Source organism: Mustela putorius, unplaced genomic scaffold (assembly GCF_011764305.1).
Source record: "Mustela putorius furo isolate JIRA1106 unplaced genomic scaffold, ASM1176430v1.1 tig00000129_pilon_pilon_pilon, whole genome shotgun sequence".
NCBI lineage: Eukaryota > Metazoa > Chordata > Mammalia > Carnivora > Mustelidae > Mustela > Mustela putorius.
Window position 1 is genome coordinate 42,474,290 of NW_025421290.1, and position 19,050 is coordinate 42,493,339.

At 54.4% G+C, this 19,050-nt stretch overlaps 1 protein-coding gene across 3 annotated transcripts in view; it reads right to left on the reverse strand.

Moving 5' to 3' along the window:
• The window catches only part of ITPK1 (inositol-tetrakisphosphate 1-kinase), a 166,569-nt gene that overhangs the window by 110,734 nt on the left and 36,785 nt on the right, over positions 1–19,050 (reverse strand). For all 3 annotated transcript variants that reach the window (XM_004754796.2, XM_004754795.2, XM_045072982.1), the window contains exon 2: positions 17,507–17,531. In XM_004754796.2, coding sequence (XP_004754853.1) covers positions 17,507–17,531 — 25 coding nt within the window. The remainder of the gene's footprint in view (positions 1–17,506; positions 17,532–19,050) is intronic.

The window sequence follows — 19,050 nt, forward strand, 5'->3', positions numbered from 1 at the left end:
ATCTGCAAACCCCTTCTGAAGGGTCAGACAATCCACGGGCCGGAGGGGGACAGAGTGGCAGCTCAGGCAGGCAGCCCCCTCACAGAGCCCCACGCTGTCTGGGCAGCAGGATGGCCAAAGAACGGCCCAGCCGAATCCTCTGGGCTGTGTCATGGACGGACCAGCTCACAGTCAAGGCCAAGGTCTGCCCTCATCACACCCCATAACCGCGTCTCCCTCTCCTGAGGCTATGCTGGCTGGGAGGCCCTCGTTCCCCGCCAACAAATGATAGCACTGAAGCCTCAGACCGCAAAATAAGGAGGCTGAGGCCCCGAGCTGGACTGGGGACACCCGGGTCCGATAGAAGTATGAGCCTGAAACTAGTCAGCCAGGAACAGCCAATGAGCACGAACCTCATCAGGCCCTGGGCTCAGGGCAGGACCAGGTGGGCCTCGCGCCCGTTATTAAGTTGGATCAAGTGTGCCCCTACCCCCCACTGTGCGGCTCTCCTCTCTCCCCCAGGCCAGGCTCCCCTTCCCCTGGCCACACTCCTAGGCCATTAGCTCAGTCCCAAAGGCATCCTTTCCCATCCAGGCTTCTGATGAGCCTGTCAAAACACTGTAAATAACTTATTTCCACTTGGCAGGGCTTGCAGCAAAAATACCATCCAGGCAGGGAGAAGCCAGGGAGCCAAGGGCTGCCTCCATGCCAGGAAACCCACACTCCCCCTGCCCAGGGGTCCACAAGCCCTCACCCGCCGAGCATGGGAGACTCAGGGTTGGGGCCAAACTCCTGTCCAATTCGATGGCGGGGGTGGGGGGATGGACTTCCTAAGACCCCGGGGGTCATCTCAGGAACCCAAAAACCACGGAGCTGCTGAACGGTCGTCACTACTCCCCAACCCCACACACCCAAGCCCCCTCTGCTATCCTCAAGCCACTCACACACCCCCTAAGGAGGGCCTTCTCCCCTACAGTCGCCCCATCTCCTTCACCAGTCTTGTCACCGTCTGCGAGAGGAGCTTCAGAGAAGTTGTGCCACTTGCCCTGAGCTGCGCGCCACAGAGGGGCAGAGCCGGAGCCAGGGCCGCCTCCGGCCGACTCAGTCCAGGCAGGGAGCCTCCTGAGCACGAGACCCGCTGGCTTTGCCACAGCCGCCCCTGGAAGCCCACCCCACCAGCCCTGCTGCTCACTAGCGAGGCAAAGACACTCCCCATGTGGGAACCGCGCTCTCCCCGCCGGCCACTGGGAGCACTGAGGGTGGCGCCCAGGAAGAAGGCACCAACAGGGGTCACTGCGGCCACCTGCGCTGCTGGCAAGAAGCCCAGCCCAAGGACACCAGAGCATTTTGAAATGATTATGTGGGCCTCTCAGAGGTCTGAAGCGGCCTTACGAGGGGATTACGGCCCAGAGGCCTGGGACCCCCCCCCATGTGCCCCCAGGACACCTGATCAAAGCTCCCCACCACCCCCCACACTGGACCGCTGAGCGCCTCCCAGGCGGCTCCTGCGGAGTGATGAGTGTGCCCTGCTGCACCGCCAAGTCCTGGGATCTCCTTATAGGGTGTGCTCCAGGGCCATCACAGAAAGTTCAGGAAGAGAAACACCGGCATTCCTGTTGCAAAACAGGCCTGTGTAGACGGGAAGCAAGGAGCCCAGAGCAACCAGGTCCCTGAAAGGGCTACCCGCCTGCCCCTTGTACAGGACATCAGAGACCTAGCAGGGAGGGGTAAGATGGGGCTGTGGTGATGCCCCTGCGGAGTTCTCCCGGTGGGGGTGGGGGCTCAAGGGAAGAGAGAAAGAGCCAAGTCACAGCTCCGGATTCGCAAAAAATGTGGGGAAAACCCGTGACACCTCAGCTGTGCACAGTACTCCGGGGACCTCCCCGCAAGGCAAGGCTGATCTAGCACACCCAGGAAGGGGGGCAGGGGCCTTATGCAGCCAGGGTGGGGGGCTGAGCACTGTCAGAGGTGGCGCCTTCACCCCATGGTGGCTGAACTCAGAGAGGCAGAAGAGGAAAGAGGTCAATGAGCCTGGGCCCTTGAATGCCACCGCAGGCAGGGCCAACTCTGCTCTGCCCCCCAATGATACCCCCAACCAGGCCGCCCATGCTCCCGCACAGAGAAGAGGGCCACAGGCCACCAGAGCCAGGAGGAGATCGGTGAGCCAGGACGCCGCTGGCCCACAGCAGAACACCACCCCTGTAGGCCCTTCTCTAAGCGAATCGAGAGGGCCTAACCCACACGGTAACGTTTCTGGCTGCTTTTCTTGGGATAAAAATCAAGCAAGGAAGATCCTTTTATTCTGGCTCATCTACCTATCCAATCACCCAATGAATTTAGACTCATGCTGATTTCCACAAGCCCCGAAGGACCTTATCCCTGTCACAACCCCGAGGCTGGCCCCATTATTACTGCCAGCTTGTAAATGACGCAACTGAGGCTCACAGGGGGTCGGTGCCAGGCCTAAGTGTGCTGGACACGGCTGGCTGCAGCCCAACATCCATTCTCCTCTTCAGTAACAGAATCCCAGGTTCATGTGAGGGGACAGACAGCGTGCCCAGCAGAAAGACCATACTTCCCAGCCTAGAGGCCATCAGGCATTAAAAAGCTTGACTCCAACCAAGGCCGGCATAGGCAGCAACATAACATGGGATTTCTAAGGAGGTCACCTAATAAGAACAGACTCAGGTGCGAGGTGGGGTGCCCTACTCCCTTACTGCCTTCCTATGACCTGGGATGTAATCACAATGGCTGGAGCTCCAGCAGCCACTTTCAGCAAGGAGGCCAGCTTCAGCCCAAAAGACAGTGTAGCACAGAGGAAAAAAGAATTCTTTACTATTCTATGGAGCCCCCCACCTGCCCGAGGTTAGCCTGCATCCAGCTTCTGCAGCACGGAGAGAGGTAAAGATTTTATTTAGGCTGCTGTTATTGCCAATCTGCTACTGGCAACTGAATACCAATCCTGATGGCTCCATAAGGAAGCTGCAGGTAGACGGATGTGGGGAGAATGGGAGCTGGCCAGGCAGAGATCCCCACCCCAAAACAATATCCTTGCATGAGACTCACAGAGAATGTGCACAGGCCACCACCTTCCTGCTCGTCTTACAATTCTCTATCTTCATCCACATCAAGACGATGAGTTCCTACTTGTGATGCTGACAAGGTGCTTCAGTAGGAAGGAAGGTTCAATCCTCCCCATGGCTCTTCCTCCTTCTCCTGAGGAGGTCAGATTTCTTCTCTGGGGCAGTGAATCCCACTTCCCTGCAAGCACCAGCCCCCGGAGGCTCAGAACGACCCTGGTGAGCACTCACAGCCACAGGCCCAACAAGAGACACTACAGCCCCCCTCTGCTCCTCGCCTTGATTTACTTCTTCTGTGGTACTAACTCTTCCTTTGGGGAGAAAGAGAACACAAAGCACATAGAACACTAAAAGGGAGGAACTTCCTAAACTATAAAATTAATGAAAGCAGCTCGTTCTTCCTTGAGAGAAGCTAAAATGGCAAATTATCTCATAAGTGAGCACTTCATAGGAACAAGAAAAACTCTTCCAGCTCACGTACACTTTCTGACCTTTCGAAACGGGACTCCATGAGGGGCGCCTGGCCGACTCCACAGGAAGAGCACTCGACTCCTGATCTCTCTAGGTGGTGAGTTTGCGCCCCATGCTGGGTCTGGCCATTATGTAAATAAATAACTAAGTAAACTTGCAAAACAAAATGGTGCTACATGGCACATCTTCCTGTTGCTGAACAAGAAATGCCAAGATCCCTCAGCCGGCCTCTGCCTTTATACATCATCAGGCACAGATTAAGAAGCTTCCACAATACACGAACACGTCCTTACTGTATTTCCTTGGTTCAAGGGTACCATCAGTCAGAACCATCACATTAAATGTTCGTTAAAAGGTTTCTAAGCAGGTACTGGAGATCCAAAAGACAAAAAAAGGGTATGTTAGTACAGACATACAAAACCAATGGAGAAGCTCATGCTGATTATTTCTAGAGAAGAAGATGATAGGAAACTTTGCCAATTCATTTATTTCTGTAATATTTAATTATTTTTCCACTGATGTCCAAAGAGTTTTTGATAACGTGCACCTGTAAGCCGAACACCAGGGGGACAGATACCCCAGAAGAACAAGGTGTGATCCATGGCCCTAAGGAGGTTCCAGAGAAGGGGGAAAGGCCCCCACGGTCCGTGATTACACCATAACGTGGGAGCTTTGGCGCCCAGGAGGTGGGCTCATGGGGTATGTAGGGGCCCATGGGAGGGAGGGACTCTCTAGGCTTTGTGGAGCTAGTGGCCTTGAGCTTGCTCAGACAGACCAGCAAGCGCTGGCCAGATGGACCAGGAAGAGGAGCGTGGTGGGCTACCCAAGGAGGGTGCAGGGGAACCAGGCCTCGCCACAGGGACACTGGGACGCTGCTTGGGGTACTTTGGGTGTCTCTGAGGAAGTGGCCCGGGCTGAGTTCCCTGGACTGGGCAGCAAGTCTCAAGGGCTTCATGGACCCCCCTCAAGGAACGGGTCATCAGCCTGCCCCCTGGGGCTGCAGCCGAGCTGGGACAAGATGGGGCTTGTCAGAAAGAGCGTTCCGGCAGCTCAAACAGCAGACAGACAGGCGGGCGGGCCCAGGAGAGAGCTCTAGACACTGCAAGAAAGTTGCTCCCAGGAAGCGCTGGTTTCAGAACGATGCAGAACCGGGAGCGGGACGCAGGAGGTCACACGTGGACTGTGTGTGACACCAGTCGGCTGGGTTTTCTCTGCCTGTGCTAGCTGAGGGACTAGGGCGAGCCCTTTCTGACTCAGTTTCCTCATTTGTAAAGCGGGGATAACAAAAGTTTATCTGTTCAATCGTGCTAATAAGAGTACTGACAGTTCCTCACTGGTACAGGGGTGAGATGAGTTAACACGGGAAAGTGCTCACAGAAGTTCCTGAACCCCAGCAAGCCTGTGCTCACATCTGCCTTGATCCCCTGCCCCACCCCTTCTCAGGGGCCAAGGAGCCTCAAGGACCTGCCCCAGCATGGTCCTCCCCCCACCTCCAGGGAGCCAGAGACTAGTACAGCACAGGGGGCAGTCATGGTAACCTCGAGGCAGTGTGGCAAGTCCATCCCTGGGTCCCCCCGACCCAGACTTCTAGCGGGGACCCAGGCAAGGCATTTACAATGCAGTAAACAACCGAGTCTGCGCTGAGCCTCAGTCTCTAAACCACGGGGCTCCGCACGCCAGGAGATCTTGATGCCTTACACTCAGGAACGCCATATCAAAGTCAGAACCCGGGATGTGACCGACACCCACAGTAGCACTGTTCCGAGCCCCAGACCAAAAACCACGAGAGCCTGAGGCCCTGGGACGGAAAAATGGGTTACAGACACTGGGGACGGCGTGACCGCGGAAAACAGATACCACCCCCGGAACGGTCAGTTCCAAGGTGACAAACAGCCCAAGCACATGCTCGTCCATCCCCCAGACGACACAGAAACGTCCCACCCAGATGCACATGATAAGTAACAAATAGCGTATTTTAGGTAACGGTATGAGAAGAGACTAAAATAACTTTTCGATGATTATCTCTGAGCTGTTATTTTTTTTAAAGCTATATACAGAAGAAGGAAACTGGACCATTCTCTCACAGCATACACAAAGATAAACTCGAAATAGACGAAAGACCTCAACGTGAGGCAGGAATCCATCAGAATCCTAGAGGAGAACTTAGGCAGTAAAACCTCTTCAACATTGGCAACAGCAATTTCTTTCAAGACGTGCCTCCAAAGGCAAAGGAAACAAAAGTGAAAAAAAAAAAAAAAACTTTTGTGACTTCATCAAGATCAAAAACTTCTGCACAGCAAAGGAAACAATAGCAAAAGTCAACAAAACGAAGAGGCAACCCACGGAATGGGAGAAGATATTTGCAAATGACACTGCAGAAAAAGGGCTGATATCCAAGATCTGTAAAGAACTTCTCAAACTCAACACACACAGAACAGATAATCACGTCAAAAAATGGGCAGAAGACATGAACAGACACTTCTCCAAAGAAGACATACGAATGGCTAACAGACACATGAAACAATGTTCAGCATCATTAGCCATCAGGGAGATTCAAATCAAAACCACGTGGAGATACTTAGTACCTTACAGCAGTTAGAATCGCCAAAAATTAACAAGGCAAGAAACAACAAGTGTTGGCAAGGATGTGGAGAAAAGGGAACCCTCTTACACTGTTAGTGGGAATGCAAATTCATACAGTCTCTTTGGAAAACAGTATGGAGGGCGCCTGGGTGGCTCAGTCGTTAAGCATCTGCCTTCGGCTCAGGTCATGATTCCAGAGTCCTAGGACTGAGGCCCATGTCAGGTTCCCTGCTCCACTGGAAGCCTGCTTGCTCTCCCTCTCCCCTGCTTATGTTCCCTCTCTCTCTGTCAGACAGATAAATAAAATCTTATAGAAAAGAAAAGGAAAACAGCACAGAGGTTGCTCAAAAAGTTATAGGTAGAGCTGCCCGATGACCCAGCAAGTGCACTACTGGGGATTCCCCCCAAAGACACAGATGTAGTGAAAAAAGGGGCATGTGCACCTCAATGTTCACAGCTGCAATGTCCACAATAGCCAAACTATAGAAGGAGCTGAGATGCCCTTCAAAACACAAACGGATGGGGCGCCTGGATGGCTCAGTGGGTTAAGCCTCTGCCCTCGGCTCAGGTCATGATCCCAGGGTTCTGGGATTGAGCTCCACATGGGGCTCTCTGCTCAGTGGGGAGCCTGCTTCCCTCTCTCTCTCCTGCCTCTCTGCCTACTTGTGATCTCGGTCTGTCAAATAAATAAATAAAATCTTAAAAAAACATACACAAATGGATAAAGAAGATATGGTCCATATATACAATGGAGTATTATGCCTCCATCAGAAAGGATGAATAGCCAACTTTTCTATCAACATGGACAGGACTGGAAGAGATTATGCTGAGTGAAATAAGTCAAGCGGAGAGAGTCAATTATCATATGGTTTTGCTTATTTGCGGAGCGTCAGGAATAACACAGAGAACAGTGGGTGAAGGAGAGAAGTGAGTTGGGGGAAATCAGAGGGGGATACGAACCATGAGAGACTGTGGACTCTGAGAAACAGACTGAGGGTTTCAGAGGCGAGGGGGTGGGGTGACGGGTGAGCCCGGTGGTGGATATTAAGGAGGGCACGGATTGCATGGAGCACTGGGTGTTATACACAAACAATGAATCACACAATACTCCATCAAAAACTAATGATGTACTGTATGGTGACTAACACAACATGATTTAAAAAATAAATAAATATTTATGAGAGCGAACATGAGTGGGGGAGGGGCAGGAGAGAGAGAAAGAGAGATTGAGAGAGAGATTGAGAAAGATTCTCCATCAGATTCTACATTGAGTGTAGAGCCTGCCGCAGGACTTGATCTCACTGAGGTCACCGCCTGAGCTGAAACCAAGAGTCGGACACTTCGTCGACTGCACCACCCAGATGTCCCCAGCCTTTCGTTTTTAAGCCTTTCCTTCCCAAGATTTCAAAAACGAGCACGTATTACTTAAAAAGTAAAAGAATAATCAAGAATTTTTTTATCTGTGGTTCGTTTTTAACAGACACAGACACTCAGGGCCTGCCCTGTCCTGTGTGGACAGCTCAGTCCTTAATCCGATCACCCGGTAGACGGAGCACACAGCAGGGCCAGGCCCTGCGCTCCCCAGAGTCAAGAAAGTTCTGGTCCAGAAGGAGCCCTCAACTCACAGCTCCAGCTGGGCACGGCGGGGCCCAGAGGGGGGGGGTCTGCTGGGAGAGCAGGAAGGTGTCACAGGCAAGGTGACACCTGGGCACGTCTAGCAGCACAAATGAAAACACGGCAGCGGGGAGGGCAGTGCCAGCTTGTCAGCCCATGAGTCAAGCCTCCCGGTGGCCTGTGAGGCGGAGTGGACAGCAGAAGCGGCTCCTCTCGGTGCTGGCTGTGCCCTCCCGTCGGTCCCCCTCTCACCACGGGGTGGTGAGTCACGGTCCCCCCCTACAAGGATCCCCCAACTGCGCCGGCATGCTGCACCCGGCTGCATGGGGTGGATGGGGGGTTTCCAGCAGCTCTGGGCCGGGCACTCTGACCAGCCCCGGACCACGTGCCCCCGGCCAGCGGACCCCACTTTGGGCAGCAACACCCCAGGCGACCTCACCTCCCAGCAGCCTTGAATCGGGCGGCAACTTTCAAGGCAGAATCTTTGCTTCTGGCTCTCAGGGTTTTCCTTTCTGTCCCTCCCTATCCCCCCCCCTCCCCCGCACATCTCTTTGCTAATATGTGGAAGTACTGGGGGGAGGGAGGCAGGGGGGGGGGCAGGGCGGAGGGACCAGGAAGCCCCAGGACACACCGGCACCAGCTTCCCCAGCAGGGGCGCTTTCTGTGTTAAGGACAAGCTCAAGTTGAGTCAGTGAGTCGAAGGCCGGAGAGAGAACACCCCAGCACGGAGGCTCCCAGGCCTCTGAAGCTGCACAGGACTGCCCCGACCCCAGAGACAGTTTCTATTTGCGACAGCGAGCCTAAAAACTCAAGAATAAAAATAGACCTGACTGAACGGAAACCAGTCGGCAGAGACAGAGGCAGCAAGCGGCATCTCCTGAGCATTTTCCCACGTTGTTCTCCCAGAGGCCACCGCTCCTGAATGGCTCCTAAAAGCACCCGAGGGGAGCAGACCCAGACGGACAGAAGGCTACCCCCGCCCCGTGGTGACATTATTGGAAAAAATAGTCACATACATTTGTCTAACACTGTTACACATAGTACCCTAAGTAAAAGTGAATGAAGATAATTTTCAATGTCTTAAAAAAAAAAAAATGCAAACACCTACATTCAAAAGTTAAGAAAAAAACAAAAAACAAAGTCTCTCTTTAAAAAGCAATTGGGGGGCGCCTGGGTGGCTCAGTGGGTTAAAGCCTCTGCCTTCAGCTCAGGTCGTGATCCCAGAGTCCTGGGATCGAGCCCCGCATCAGGCTCTCTGCTCAGCGGGGAGCCTGCTTCCTCCTCTCTCTCTGTCTGCCTCTCTGCTTACTTGTGATCTCTGTCTGTCAAATAAATAAATAAATCTTTAAAAAAAAATAAAAAATAAAAAGCAATTAGGGGGGCGCCTGGGTCAGAGGAACAGCTGACTCATGACCTCAGCTCAGGTCTCCATCTCGGGGTCGTCCGTTCACGCCCCGTATTGTGCTCCATACTGGGCATGGAGCCTACTTTTTAAAAAATTAATGAATAAAAAATAAATTAAAAAGGACTTCAGCTCAAATCCACAATAGTTAGAAACACCAAAGTGTTACTTGGATGGGGTGCTGTGGGGTGGGGCAAACATATCACATTTTTTTTAAGATTTTTATTTATTTGTTTGATAGAGATCACAAGTAGGCAGAGAGGCAGGCAGAGAGAGAGAGAGGAGGAAGCAGGCTCCCTGCCGAGCAGAGAGCCCGATGCAGAACTCAATCCCAGGACCCTGAGCTCATGACCTGAGTTGAAACAGAGAGTCGGAGGCTTAACTGACTGAGCCACCCAGGTGCCCCCAGACCACGTTCTTCACACCAGGTGACGTATTTTTCTAAGCAGCACTGCTCACCTACAGCTGTACCCCACCTCCCCCCAAAACCACGCTGTTCATACAAAGGATGAGTGACAAGAAACCTATATCCCTTAAGCTTCTGTCAGGCGTCTTCAGTCTTGTGTGGTGAGTGTCCTCTCCTCTTAAAGACGATGGAAGTGGGATCGCACACAGTCAGAAAACAGGCTAATGGGAACTCAAACCCAGGTCTCTGGGCTCCATGGGGTAAGGGTCAAGCACAGCCAGGAACAGCCTGCATCCCAGCAATGGAACCCAGTGACCACGGAAATGTTCTGCACAGAGTCCATTTCCCAATCCCATGGCCACCCTGCCTCAGGAGCTGGGGGTCTGCTGTCAGAGGTCAGGGTCAGAGCCACACTCTGGAGCCTTCAGAAGCCCCCACCCACGAGGAGGGGGCTGGAGAGTTGCCGTGGGCTCTTCTGCTGCAAGAAGGTCAGGCCCCAGTAAACACCAAAGCAGCTCACGTTCCCACAGCCCCTGACACTTGGCTCCAAAGCACCAGGGGTCCACCCCTCCGGGGCCGCGATCACCTGGAAATAAAGTCTATGGAGGTCACCGAGACAGGCTGGTGGCAGAGGGGACCCAGCTGGGGAGTGATCATTAGATGCCTTTAACTGTGTACCTTTTAAAATTATTTCTGAACCACTGAAAATATTACCCAAGTAACACATTTTTGAAAAGTACATTTTTCAAAGCCCAACAGAACTGAGCACCTGTGAGCCCTGGAAAGAAGCACACGGCTTGGCCAGCGGGCTCTCCCTCTGGCCTGAGTGAGGAAGCCCGCTCACTCCTGAACTCACGTTGCCTGGATTCAACGAACCTGCGCGAACCAGTCCTCCCTCCCCGGCCGCTCCCCTTCCCGCAGCACCCCACCCTCGCTCCAGTGCCCCCGCAAGTGAGAAACCTGGAGCGTGACCCTTCCCTCCCCCCTCCCCGGCCACATCCACCCCCACCTTACCACCTGTCACCCCAGGCTCCACCATGGAACTAATTCCAGCCAGACCCCGTCAGGGCCACCACCACCACCCCAGGCCACGGCCCCAGGCTCCTTCCAGAAGACCCAGCACTCCACCCTCTGGTCCAGTCTTATCTGTTGCCCCTGTGCCCTCCTGGGAGATCTTCTGCCGTGGCCTCTAACTGCGGCACACACCTCTCCCACACAGAAGCCCTTCGATGCCCTCCGAACCAACGCCCCGTGAATAGCTCATGGGCTCTCTTTAGGTCTGGTCCTGCCGCCTTCTCCAATCTGGCCACTTGCCAACTCCTTCAGGGCCAAGGCCCCAGTGCTTCCAAACCCCTCACCGTCAACAGACCCTCTTGCCCACCTTCTGGGCCCTTGCCCACCTGTGCTCCCCACCTGCGATGACATTCAAGTCCCTTACTCCCCATCCACACCTGGGCCTGCTGTATCCTGTACCAAGAAGCATCAAGTTCCCAACATGGCCTTCCTCACCCTTTGCCCACCCCCTCCCTTTAACTGGCCCCTCCTGTGTCCTCACGGGCCGCCAGCACAGAACAGACAAGCCTCAGAGCACCCCAGAGCTCGCCCATGAGCTCGGGGACAGTCCCCATGGCAGCCCCCACCCAGATGCGCAGCACACAGTCTCCAGCTCTGGCCATCCTTCCGTCTCTTTCTCCGTCTTGCCCTTTCTGCCGGACAGTCTCACCCAACCTCCTTTCCCAGATGGCGTGCCCGGAAGCAGAGAAAATGCATGCACAAGGCACTCAGCATCCCAAACAGGTGACACTCTCGAGAAACCCGGAGCGAAGGCCTGCTGCCTGCCCTTGGCTCTCTGGCAATCCGGGGACCCTCAGTCCCATCCTGGTTCCCTGAGAAACGACGGCGGCTCCAGAGATGGGCTTTGGCCAGGTCAGAATTCTCAAGGAATTTGGAAGGGGACAGTGAACTCCGCCAGGTAGCTGGCTGTACTTCCCCCACTTCCAGTTTGCTCCTCTGCATTTTAAAATACAACTCCATCTCCCTCCCCCACAACCGGTCCTCTGCTTCTCCCCCTGCGCTCTACAAACACCTGGTGGAAAGCCCCAGAGGCAGGGGGAAGGATGCAAAACAGCTTCCCAAGGATGCGGAGGCTGGAAGCAGCGGGCTGGAGGCTGGAGGCAACGGCATGTGCTATTCTGTCTTGGTCTTCTTCCATCAGATTCAGGGCTGCCCTAGCAAGGGGCAGGGGGGTTCAGGGACAGAGAACCTCCCAGGCTTCCGTCCCAAGCCTCCCCGAAGATGGATCAGGTCAGAGAGGAAAATGCTCCCCAGGTGACAGCTTCCTGCTTGGCCCTCAGCAGAGCCCCAGGCCCATGCCCCACACCCACCCCCCCAGGCCACAGATGACCCAAGTGGCCAAGACAGGTTTGCTCCCAACAAAGCCTCCCTGGGTGGAGAGACAGTGACGGCTGTGCCCTGGTCGTGGTTGGCACTTGGGTGTTTCTAGCAACCTCTGTGTTGCAGAAGCAGGAGGAGAATAGCCTGGGGGCAGGCGAAGCCCTGGTCGGGACCGTGGGCTTGAACCCGCCTCTCAGCCTGGTTCTGTGAGGCAGACGAGGCTTAGAGCCAACAGCCAGGCTCACCTTGCCTCCTCAGGGCAGCCTTCCTGACCCAACAATCTCTTCCAGACGGACGACAGCAGAAGGCGCCAGGCTGTGACCTGTGTGAGTCCCCCACACCTGGGGCCCGGTACACAGCAGGTCCCCAGAAAGATCTGCTGCCAAAGGGAGAGCCTGGAGTTCCTAACCCACACCTGCTGGCCAGCAGGGGCCTCCTCTCAGTGGTCAAGAAAGGCCCGAAATGGTGAGTCAGAGGCGTGTGGGCCCAGCATCTTCCCTACAGTAACACGAAGGAAGAAACTGAGGAAATCGGCTACCTGCGACCATCAGTCACCACAGGCAGCCCCTCAGGACGAAGGGGATGGGGGCAACTTGTCCCAGATCGTGCTCAGCTCTCCCCTTGTCCTCCTGCCTGAGCCCCGACACGAAGCACGAGGCATGACTTCCTCTCTCTGGCCCCCCTGGACTTGGGGCTTCTCATGCCGCCTGAGCAGAGAGAACGGCAGGTTTTCCTTATCAGAGCATCTACCTGGCCTCACAGAGCCAGCCTGGGGGAGGCCGGTCCGCCTGCAGACAGACCCACAGCGAAGGCCTTTCTGTCTCCGTGGATGCTCGGGCGGTGGAGTGTGAGCGGCCCAGGCTGAGGGAGGCCTATGGATGGGCTGGGGGCCAGGCCACTGGCCCCTCCAAGCTGGTACCTGCCTCAGAGCCCACTTCTGAGAAGCCAGTGGGGTAATGTTCAAAAGCAATGGCCTTCACTTCGGAGCCTCCAGAATAAATGTTTAAAACTATGCGTCCATTTGTACATTTGCAAGCTGACATCGAAAATTTCTCATCTAAGTTTAAATACTTGTAGAGGATGTAATTTCCAACATATTGTAAATATTAACATTTCAAAATAAAACTGTTATTGTTTCTCTTTTAAATGGATCCAGTGGAATTTGAGACCCGCCGACATCCACCCTGCAGTTACCGCGTCCGCTCCTTCCCGAACCCTTGGAAATTTAGGAAAGTTCCTTTTGCCTCCTCAAATTCCAATTTCCAACCCACAGCCCTCAGTGTCTTTCGTGTTTAAAGGCTTTTTACTGAGAAGTCTATCTCACTATGAGGCAAAATAAATAATAATAACAATAAGGCTATAAATGCTTTAATTTTTTAATTTCATGTGACCATCAAGCTGTCAGAAATTTTCTTCTGGACTGAATTATTATTAGAATTACACTTAGTACATAATTGATCCCTGTGACGGAAACCCTACAAACTGTATAAGGAATAAACATAAAACATTAAACCCTATTAGAAATGCATCTCACAAGAGAGATGAACAGGAATTTTTTTTAATTTTATTTATTTATTTGGCAGGCAGAGATCACAAGTAGGCAGAGAAGCAGCAGAGAGAGAGGAAGGGAAGCAGGCTCCCTGCCCAGCAGAGAGCCTGATGCGGGGCTCGATCCCAGGACCCTGAGACCATGACCTGAGCCGAAGGCAGAGGCTTAACCGACTGAGCCACCCAGGCGCCCCCAAACAGGAATTTTTAAGAAGTATTTCATGTATCCATGGATGAAGGCAGAGCTTACTGTCCATTGTATTTTTCAGTTTCTTACAGCTGCAAGTGCTGAAACCACTTCTTCAAGCAAATAAAAAGATGGAAGGAGATGTACACAGCAAGTTCTCTGAATTCCTTTAAAATGACGTGCCACGAATTACCATCATTGTTATCAAAAATCATTCCCAATGTTCTATCAGTGGACAACCAAATCAGATCCTCCTGCAATGCTGCTACAAGACAAGAAATGGAGAAACCTCACCTGTCCTGGGATCGCAGTGACCAGCAGCCTCGAGGCCTCGGCGGCCTTGATGCCCCAGGGTCCCATCTGCTGGGGACAATGTAAAGAACAAGCTTCCCATGTGCCCACTGCTTTACCCAAATTAACTCAATGATGCCTCACGTGATCCCCAGGGACAGGCACAACTATTATCTCCATTTTACAGATGGGGAGACTGAGGCTCTGGGGGGTTAGGCGACTGGCCCACGACCACACAGCCACAAAGATGAGCCCAGGGGATCCTGACCATCACTGCTAAGGGCACTGGCTCCACAGAGATGGGGGGAGGGCTGTGGGAAGGATGTAAGGAAGGAGTGTTTACAAGCACCTTCCCAAGCACGTGGGCCGCGGGCACGAGCCCATGAAGGAGCTGAGGAGCTGCACAATTTGCTTTCTGAGATGTGCGCTCACCCACGGATGCTTCTGGCAAATCAGTGGCGTCGGTGTCCGGCATACCACCATCCGCAGTCAAGGTCAACACTCACTCGGTACTACCACCACTCACCATTCCAGAGAACTGTCCTCACGCGAGGACACCGCAGGGCCTTACCAGCACTTTACAGTCATGGCTCCTGACCCTGGGCCCCAATATTCTTTTTAATAGTAGCCAGAGCCCAGAGGCGCCTGGATGGCTCAGTCATTAAGCATCTGCCTTCAGCTCAGGTCATGATCCCAGAGTCCTGGGATCAAGCTCCACATCTGGCCCCCTGCTCAGCCGGAAGTCTGCTTCTCCCTCTTCCGTCTGCCCCTCCCCCTGCTTGTGTTCCCTCTCCCTGTCTCTCTGTCAAATAAATAAATAAAATCTTTTAAAAAACAAATAGATACAGACATACAGACATACATAGTAGCCAGAGCCCAAAGGGAACTGGTTGCATGAGTCAGTTGGCTGAGTGTCTAACTTTTGGTTTAGGCTCAGGTCATGATCTCGGGGTCCTGAGACCAAGCCCTGCCTTGGACTCTGCACTCAGCAGTGGGTCTGCTTGAAGCTTCTCTCCCTCTGCCCCTCCTCTCCACCCCCCCAACTCTCTTGTGACCACACACTCTGTCTATCTAAAATAAGTAAGTCTTGAGGTGCCTGGATGGCTCAGTCGGTTGAGCGTCTGCCTTCGGCTCAGGTCATGATCCTGGAGTCCAGGGATCGAATCCCATGTCAGGCTCCCCGCCTAGCGGGGAGCCTGCTTCTCCCTCTCTCTCTGTCTCTCCTCCAACTTGTGCGCTCTCACAACCTCAAAAAATAAACGAAATATTTTAAATAAATAAATAATTACTCTTGAAGAAAAAAAAGAGGGGCACCTGGGTGGCTCAGCTGTCAAGCGTCCGCCTTCAGCTCAGGTCGTGACCCCAGAGTCCTGGGATCGAGTCCCGCATCGGGTTCCCTGCTCCTCCCTCTACCAACCCCTCTGCTTGTGTTCCCTCTCTTGCTATCTCTATCAAATAAACAAATAATATATTAAGAAAAAAAATAGTCCCCAAACCCCAGGTAATAACAGGCCTGGAAACGTTTGGTAAGTGAAACATTTAGTAAAACTAACGTGCAAAGGAGCCCCGGTTAACAGAAAAACCATGGGCTCAGGAGACACGCGGGCCAAACTCCAAGACCACCACCACCAGCCAAGTTCCCCAAGAGACATCCTGAGCCTCTTATTTCTTCAACTCTAAAATGGGTATGAAAACACTACTCCTGTCACTGAGTGGCTCACAAAAAGGGACAATGCCACTGAGGCAACGGACACAAGAAAACAAGAAACCCTGGGCGCTGGCTGACGGCATGCTCACTTCCCCCCACTTCAGTCACAGACCCCTCGGGTGCGGCAAGCACCCATTCCCGGCATCCAGGGGCCCACCAGCCCGGGCATCTGGCCCACAGAGGCTTGGCTGCTTCTGAAGAAACCAGCCAAGTAGTCTCAGCTTCCAAATTTTGCAAAGAGCCCTTCTCTGCATCTTGAAATTCCGAGTTCTCCAAACACTGGGGGACGCCAGGAGGAGGTGCAGAGAGATACATCGCAGGGGTTTTATTTTTAGATACGGGTGTGGAAAGCATCCACTTTGGGTTCTCTCTGGTCCCCAGTCACCACTTCCGCCCAAAGTGAACAACAGGCACATCAAGGAAGATCTTGCAACTCTTCTTCTGCCCGGTAAATTCCAGAACAATGGCTCCAAGTCTCTGGTTCCACCCTGCACTAAGTGGATTAAAGGTTTTAGTCTAAATCTTCCCAAGAAGCCGCGGACAACAAACACGCTATAGCCCCAGGTTTCCTTCCATCCTGAAACTCCAGGCCCTGTGCCCTCCCAACCCTCCCCTTCCTCCTGCGGCAGAGGGGAGGGGCACGGGGAGGAGCATCCCACCATGTTTGTCAGGGGTCTTCCAGGACAGGAATCAGGTATTGGGGGAAGGGCACATTTCTTCCCTTTTTAAGTAACGTCTTGGTGAGCACATGAATTCACTTCCTCTAAAACGTGCCCCCCACAGAAATTTCTGCGTGAACCCTGACAAGCACTGTAGCTAACCTCAGGGATGATTTGGAACCCTGCCGACTGCCACTACCCATCAATCAGAAACAGCCCCGCAAGCACGCGTCTTACCCCGTCCTGAATTCTGACTTACCCCCTTTTAAGGTCTAAGAAATTAAGGTCCACAGAAACCCTCTGTGCAGATCACGCCACTCTGCAGAGCCAAAATAAGCCTGGATGAAAAATTGACTGACAGCCCATGAGGGGCTTCCAGAAACCACCTCCTCCCCCAAAACCAACCTCAGCCTCCAGGTCACAAGTTCAACCCGCTCCAAGGAGGGAAGCCAGAGGAAGAACTCATTCAGCAGCCCTCCACCGGGCTCCCGCGGCTGCTGTCAGAGCGCGCACTCCATCCATCCTTCCTTCTCCAGCCAACAAGCCCCGATCCAAGTCTGCCCCCAGGGGAGGCAGCCTGGGAGTCAGGAGCCACCTCACTGACTCCAGCAACTCTCCAGGAGCCAGGGGCCCACAGGCAAGATCAGATGTGATTGCGCTGACAGCAGGGAGGGGGTGCTCCTGACCTAGGGGTGCAGGGGAGAAGGGCAGGGGAGCAAGCATCGTCTCAGAGATGATACCATTTACAAGACTGGTCCGAGAAAGGAGAGGGCTCACCCCCAGAGGGCCGAGCAGCCAAGGCAGGGGCCCAGGGCGGGGGGATGTGGGGGGCCTGTACTCCCTCAGCAGAGATGGAGTGCAGACACAGACAAACCGTGGGGGGCCACAGGACCCCAGAGGCTCACTGGGTGGCCATGCTCCTGCACCCTGCCTACCCCGCCCCTACCCACAGCCGCACGTCTCCCCCTGCCAGCTCCATCCACCAATGAAGCAGCTGCAACTCCACAAACCCCCGAGACCACCGACCACAACCCACGTCCTGCCAGGGCAGAAATCGGAGACTCCACACAGGGAGAAGTTCAGGAAGGGATTCAAGCACCCAGACGCTTGTGGGAGAGGCGGAGGGGGGAGCCCTAAAAGGCCCACCCACAGGAGAAAATGGCGAGGGCGTGGTCTGTACTCACCTGCACCACTTCTATCCCTCGCTTCCTGTGGAGAGAAACAAAGAAAACAAAGGTTACTCAAGCAGGCAGGAAGCATCCTTCCAGAACATTCACTAAGGCCAGCTGAAGCAGGAGGACGGGACAGCCTACGGCTGCATCCCTCAAGCGCAGTCCCCAGAACAGACCCATTAGCAACAGGAAGGTTTGTGAGCTCCTAGTCAGTCCTCAAGACCACCTCTTGGCAGAGAGAGAGAAAGAATCATCTCTCAGGGGGACTTGCCTGTTGTTCTACAAAGACCCCAAGTTTGCCTGTTTTCCTCACAGCCGCTGTCTCCCTCTCCAATCTCAGGCCAGCCCTTCAGGGGCACAGCTCCAACCTGGATCACCCCAGGACGCTCCCCTCCACCGCATTCACCACCGATGGTCTGACCCTCCCTCCTTGCCTCCAGCACCTCCCATGGCTCCCCGCTTCCTCTGCTATCTGGTCTAACACCTTGGCCCCGCCTCCCAGGCCTGCCTCAGTCCGCTCTCCCATGCTGCAGGAGGCCCCAAAACCCTTCAACCCTCCTCGGCTTAGTTAACACAACACCAGCAGTCTCTAGCCCCTACGGACACCCTACGCGTCCTCTGAGCCTGGTTCAACCACCACCACGGGCCTCGCCAACGTTGCTGCCAGCCTGGACCCTGCCTCCTCCACCCCACCCACAATCTCACGGCCACCCCAGCCCACTCCAGACAGGGTCCAGTTCTCCGACGGATGCACAAAGGGCCCCTGCAACTCACTCACTTTACCTCTCCCGCCCCAAGCATCTGGGCACATGGGCTGTGTCCCTTCTCCAAGCCTTGGTCCATATTTTCCAACCCAGCCTTTCAGATACGGCTCAGACCGACGCTCTCCCAGGAGGCCTTCCCCTGAACCATGACACGCTCACCCGACCCACCTATCCAGAGCCAGAACAGTCCCAAGAACCAGGGAACACCACCATCCTGGCCCTTCGTTCCAGAGTCCTGATGGGCTGTCTCTGGGGGCAGGGCACAGGCACAGGAACAGGGGTCTGTAGGCTATGCTGACGGCACATGGCTATGCCCATGTGCATTTTCCTGGGAAGAAAGGCCAGGGTGCTCAGAGGAGGCTGTGCCCCGGCAAGGCTGGAAATCAAAGCAGGGACGATGGCAGGCCCAACAGCTGTGTGTACCGTGTGCCTACTGAGGGTGCCCGCCTGGCACCCAGGCACTCCCTAAACACTCAGCTCAGGTTCCCGTGTGCAGCCTGGCCCCGCACTCAGGGGCCACACCAAACGCTTAGGCCCTGGAGGGGCTCATGGTCTAGGGGAGGAGGTAGGCACCAAGGCCCCCGGGCACCGTCACCATCCCCTCACATGACACTGCGGCGGGGATGCCTACCAACCCTCCATTTGTTGGTTGGCTCACCCGAGTGTTTCCCGGCACCTCCTTGGAGCCGGCGCCGGCGGAACCTTGAAGGGAAGCCACTACCTAAGTCAGCAAGACAGAGGGACAGACTGGTTGGCGCTGCAGGATACACCAAGCCAGTCGTCCCTCAACCC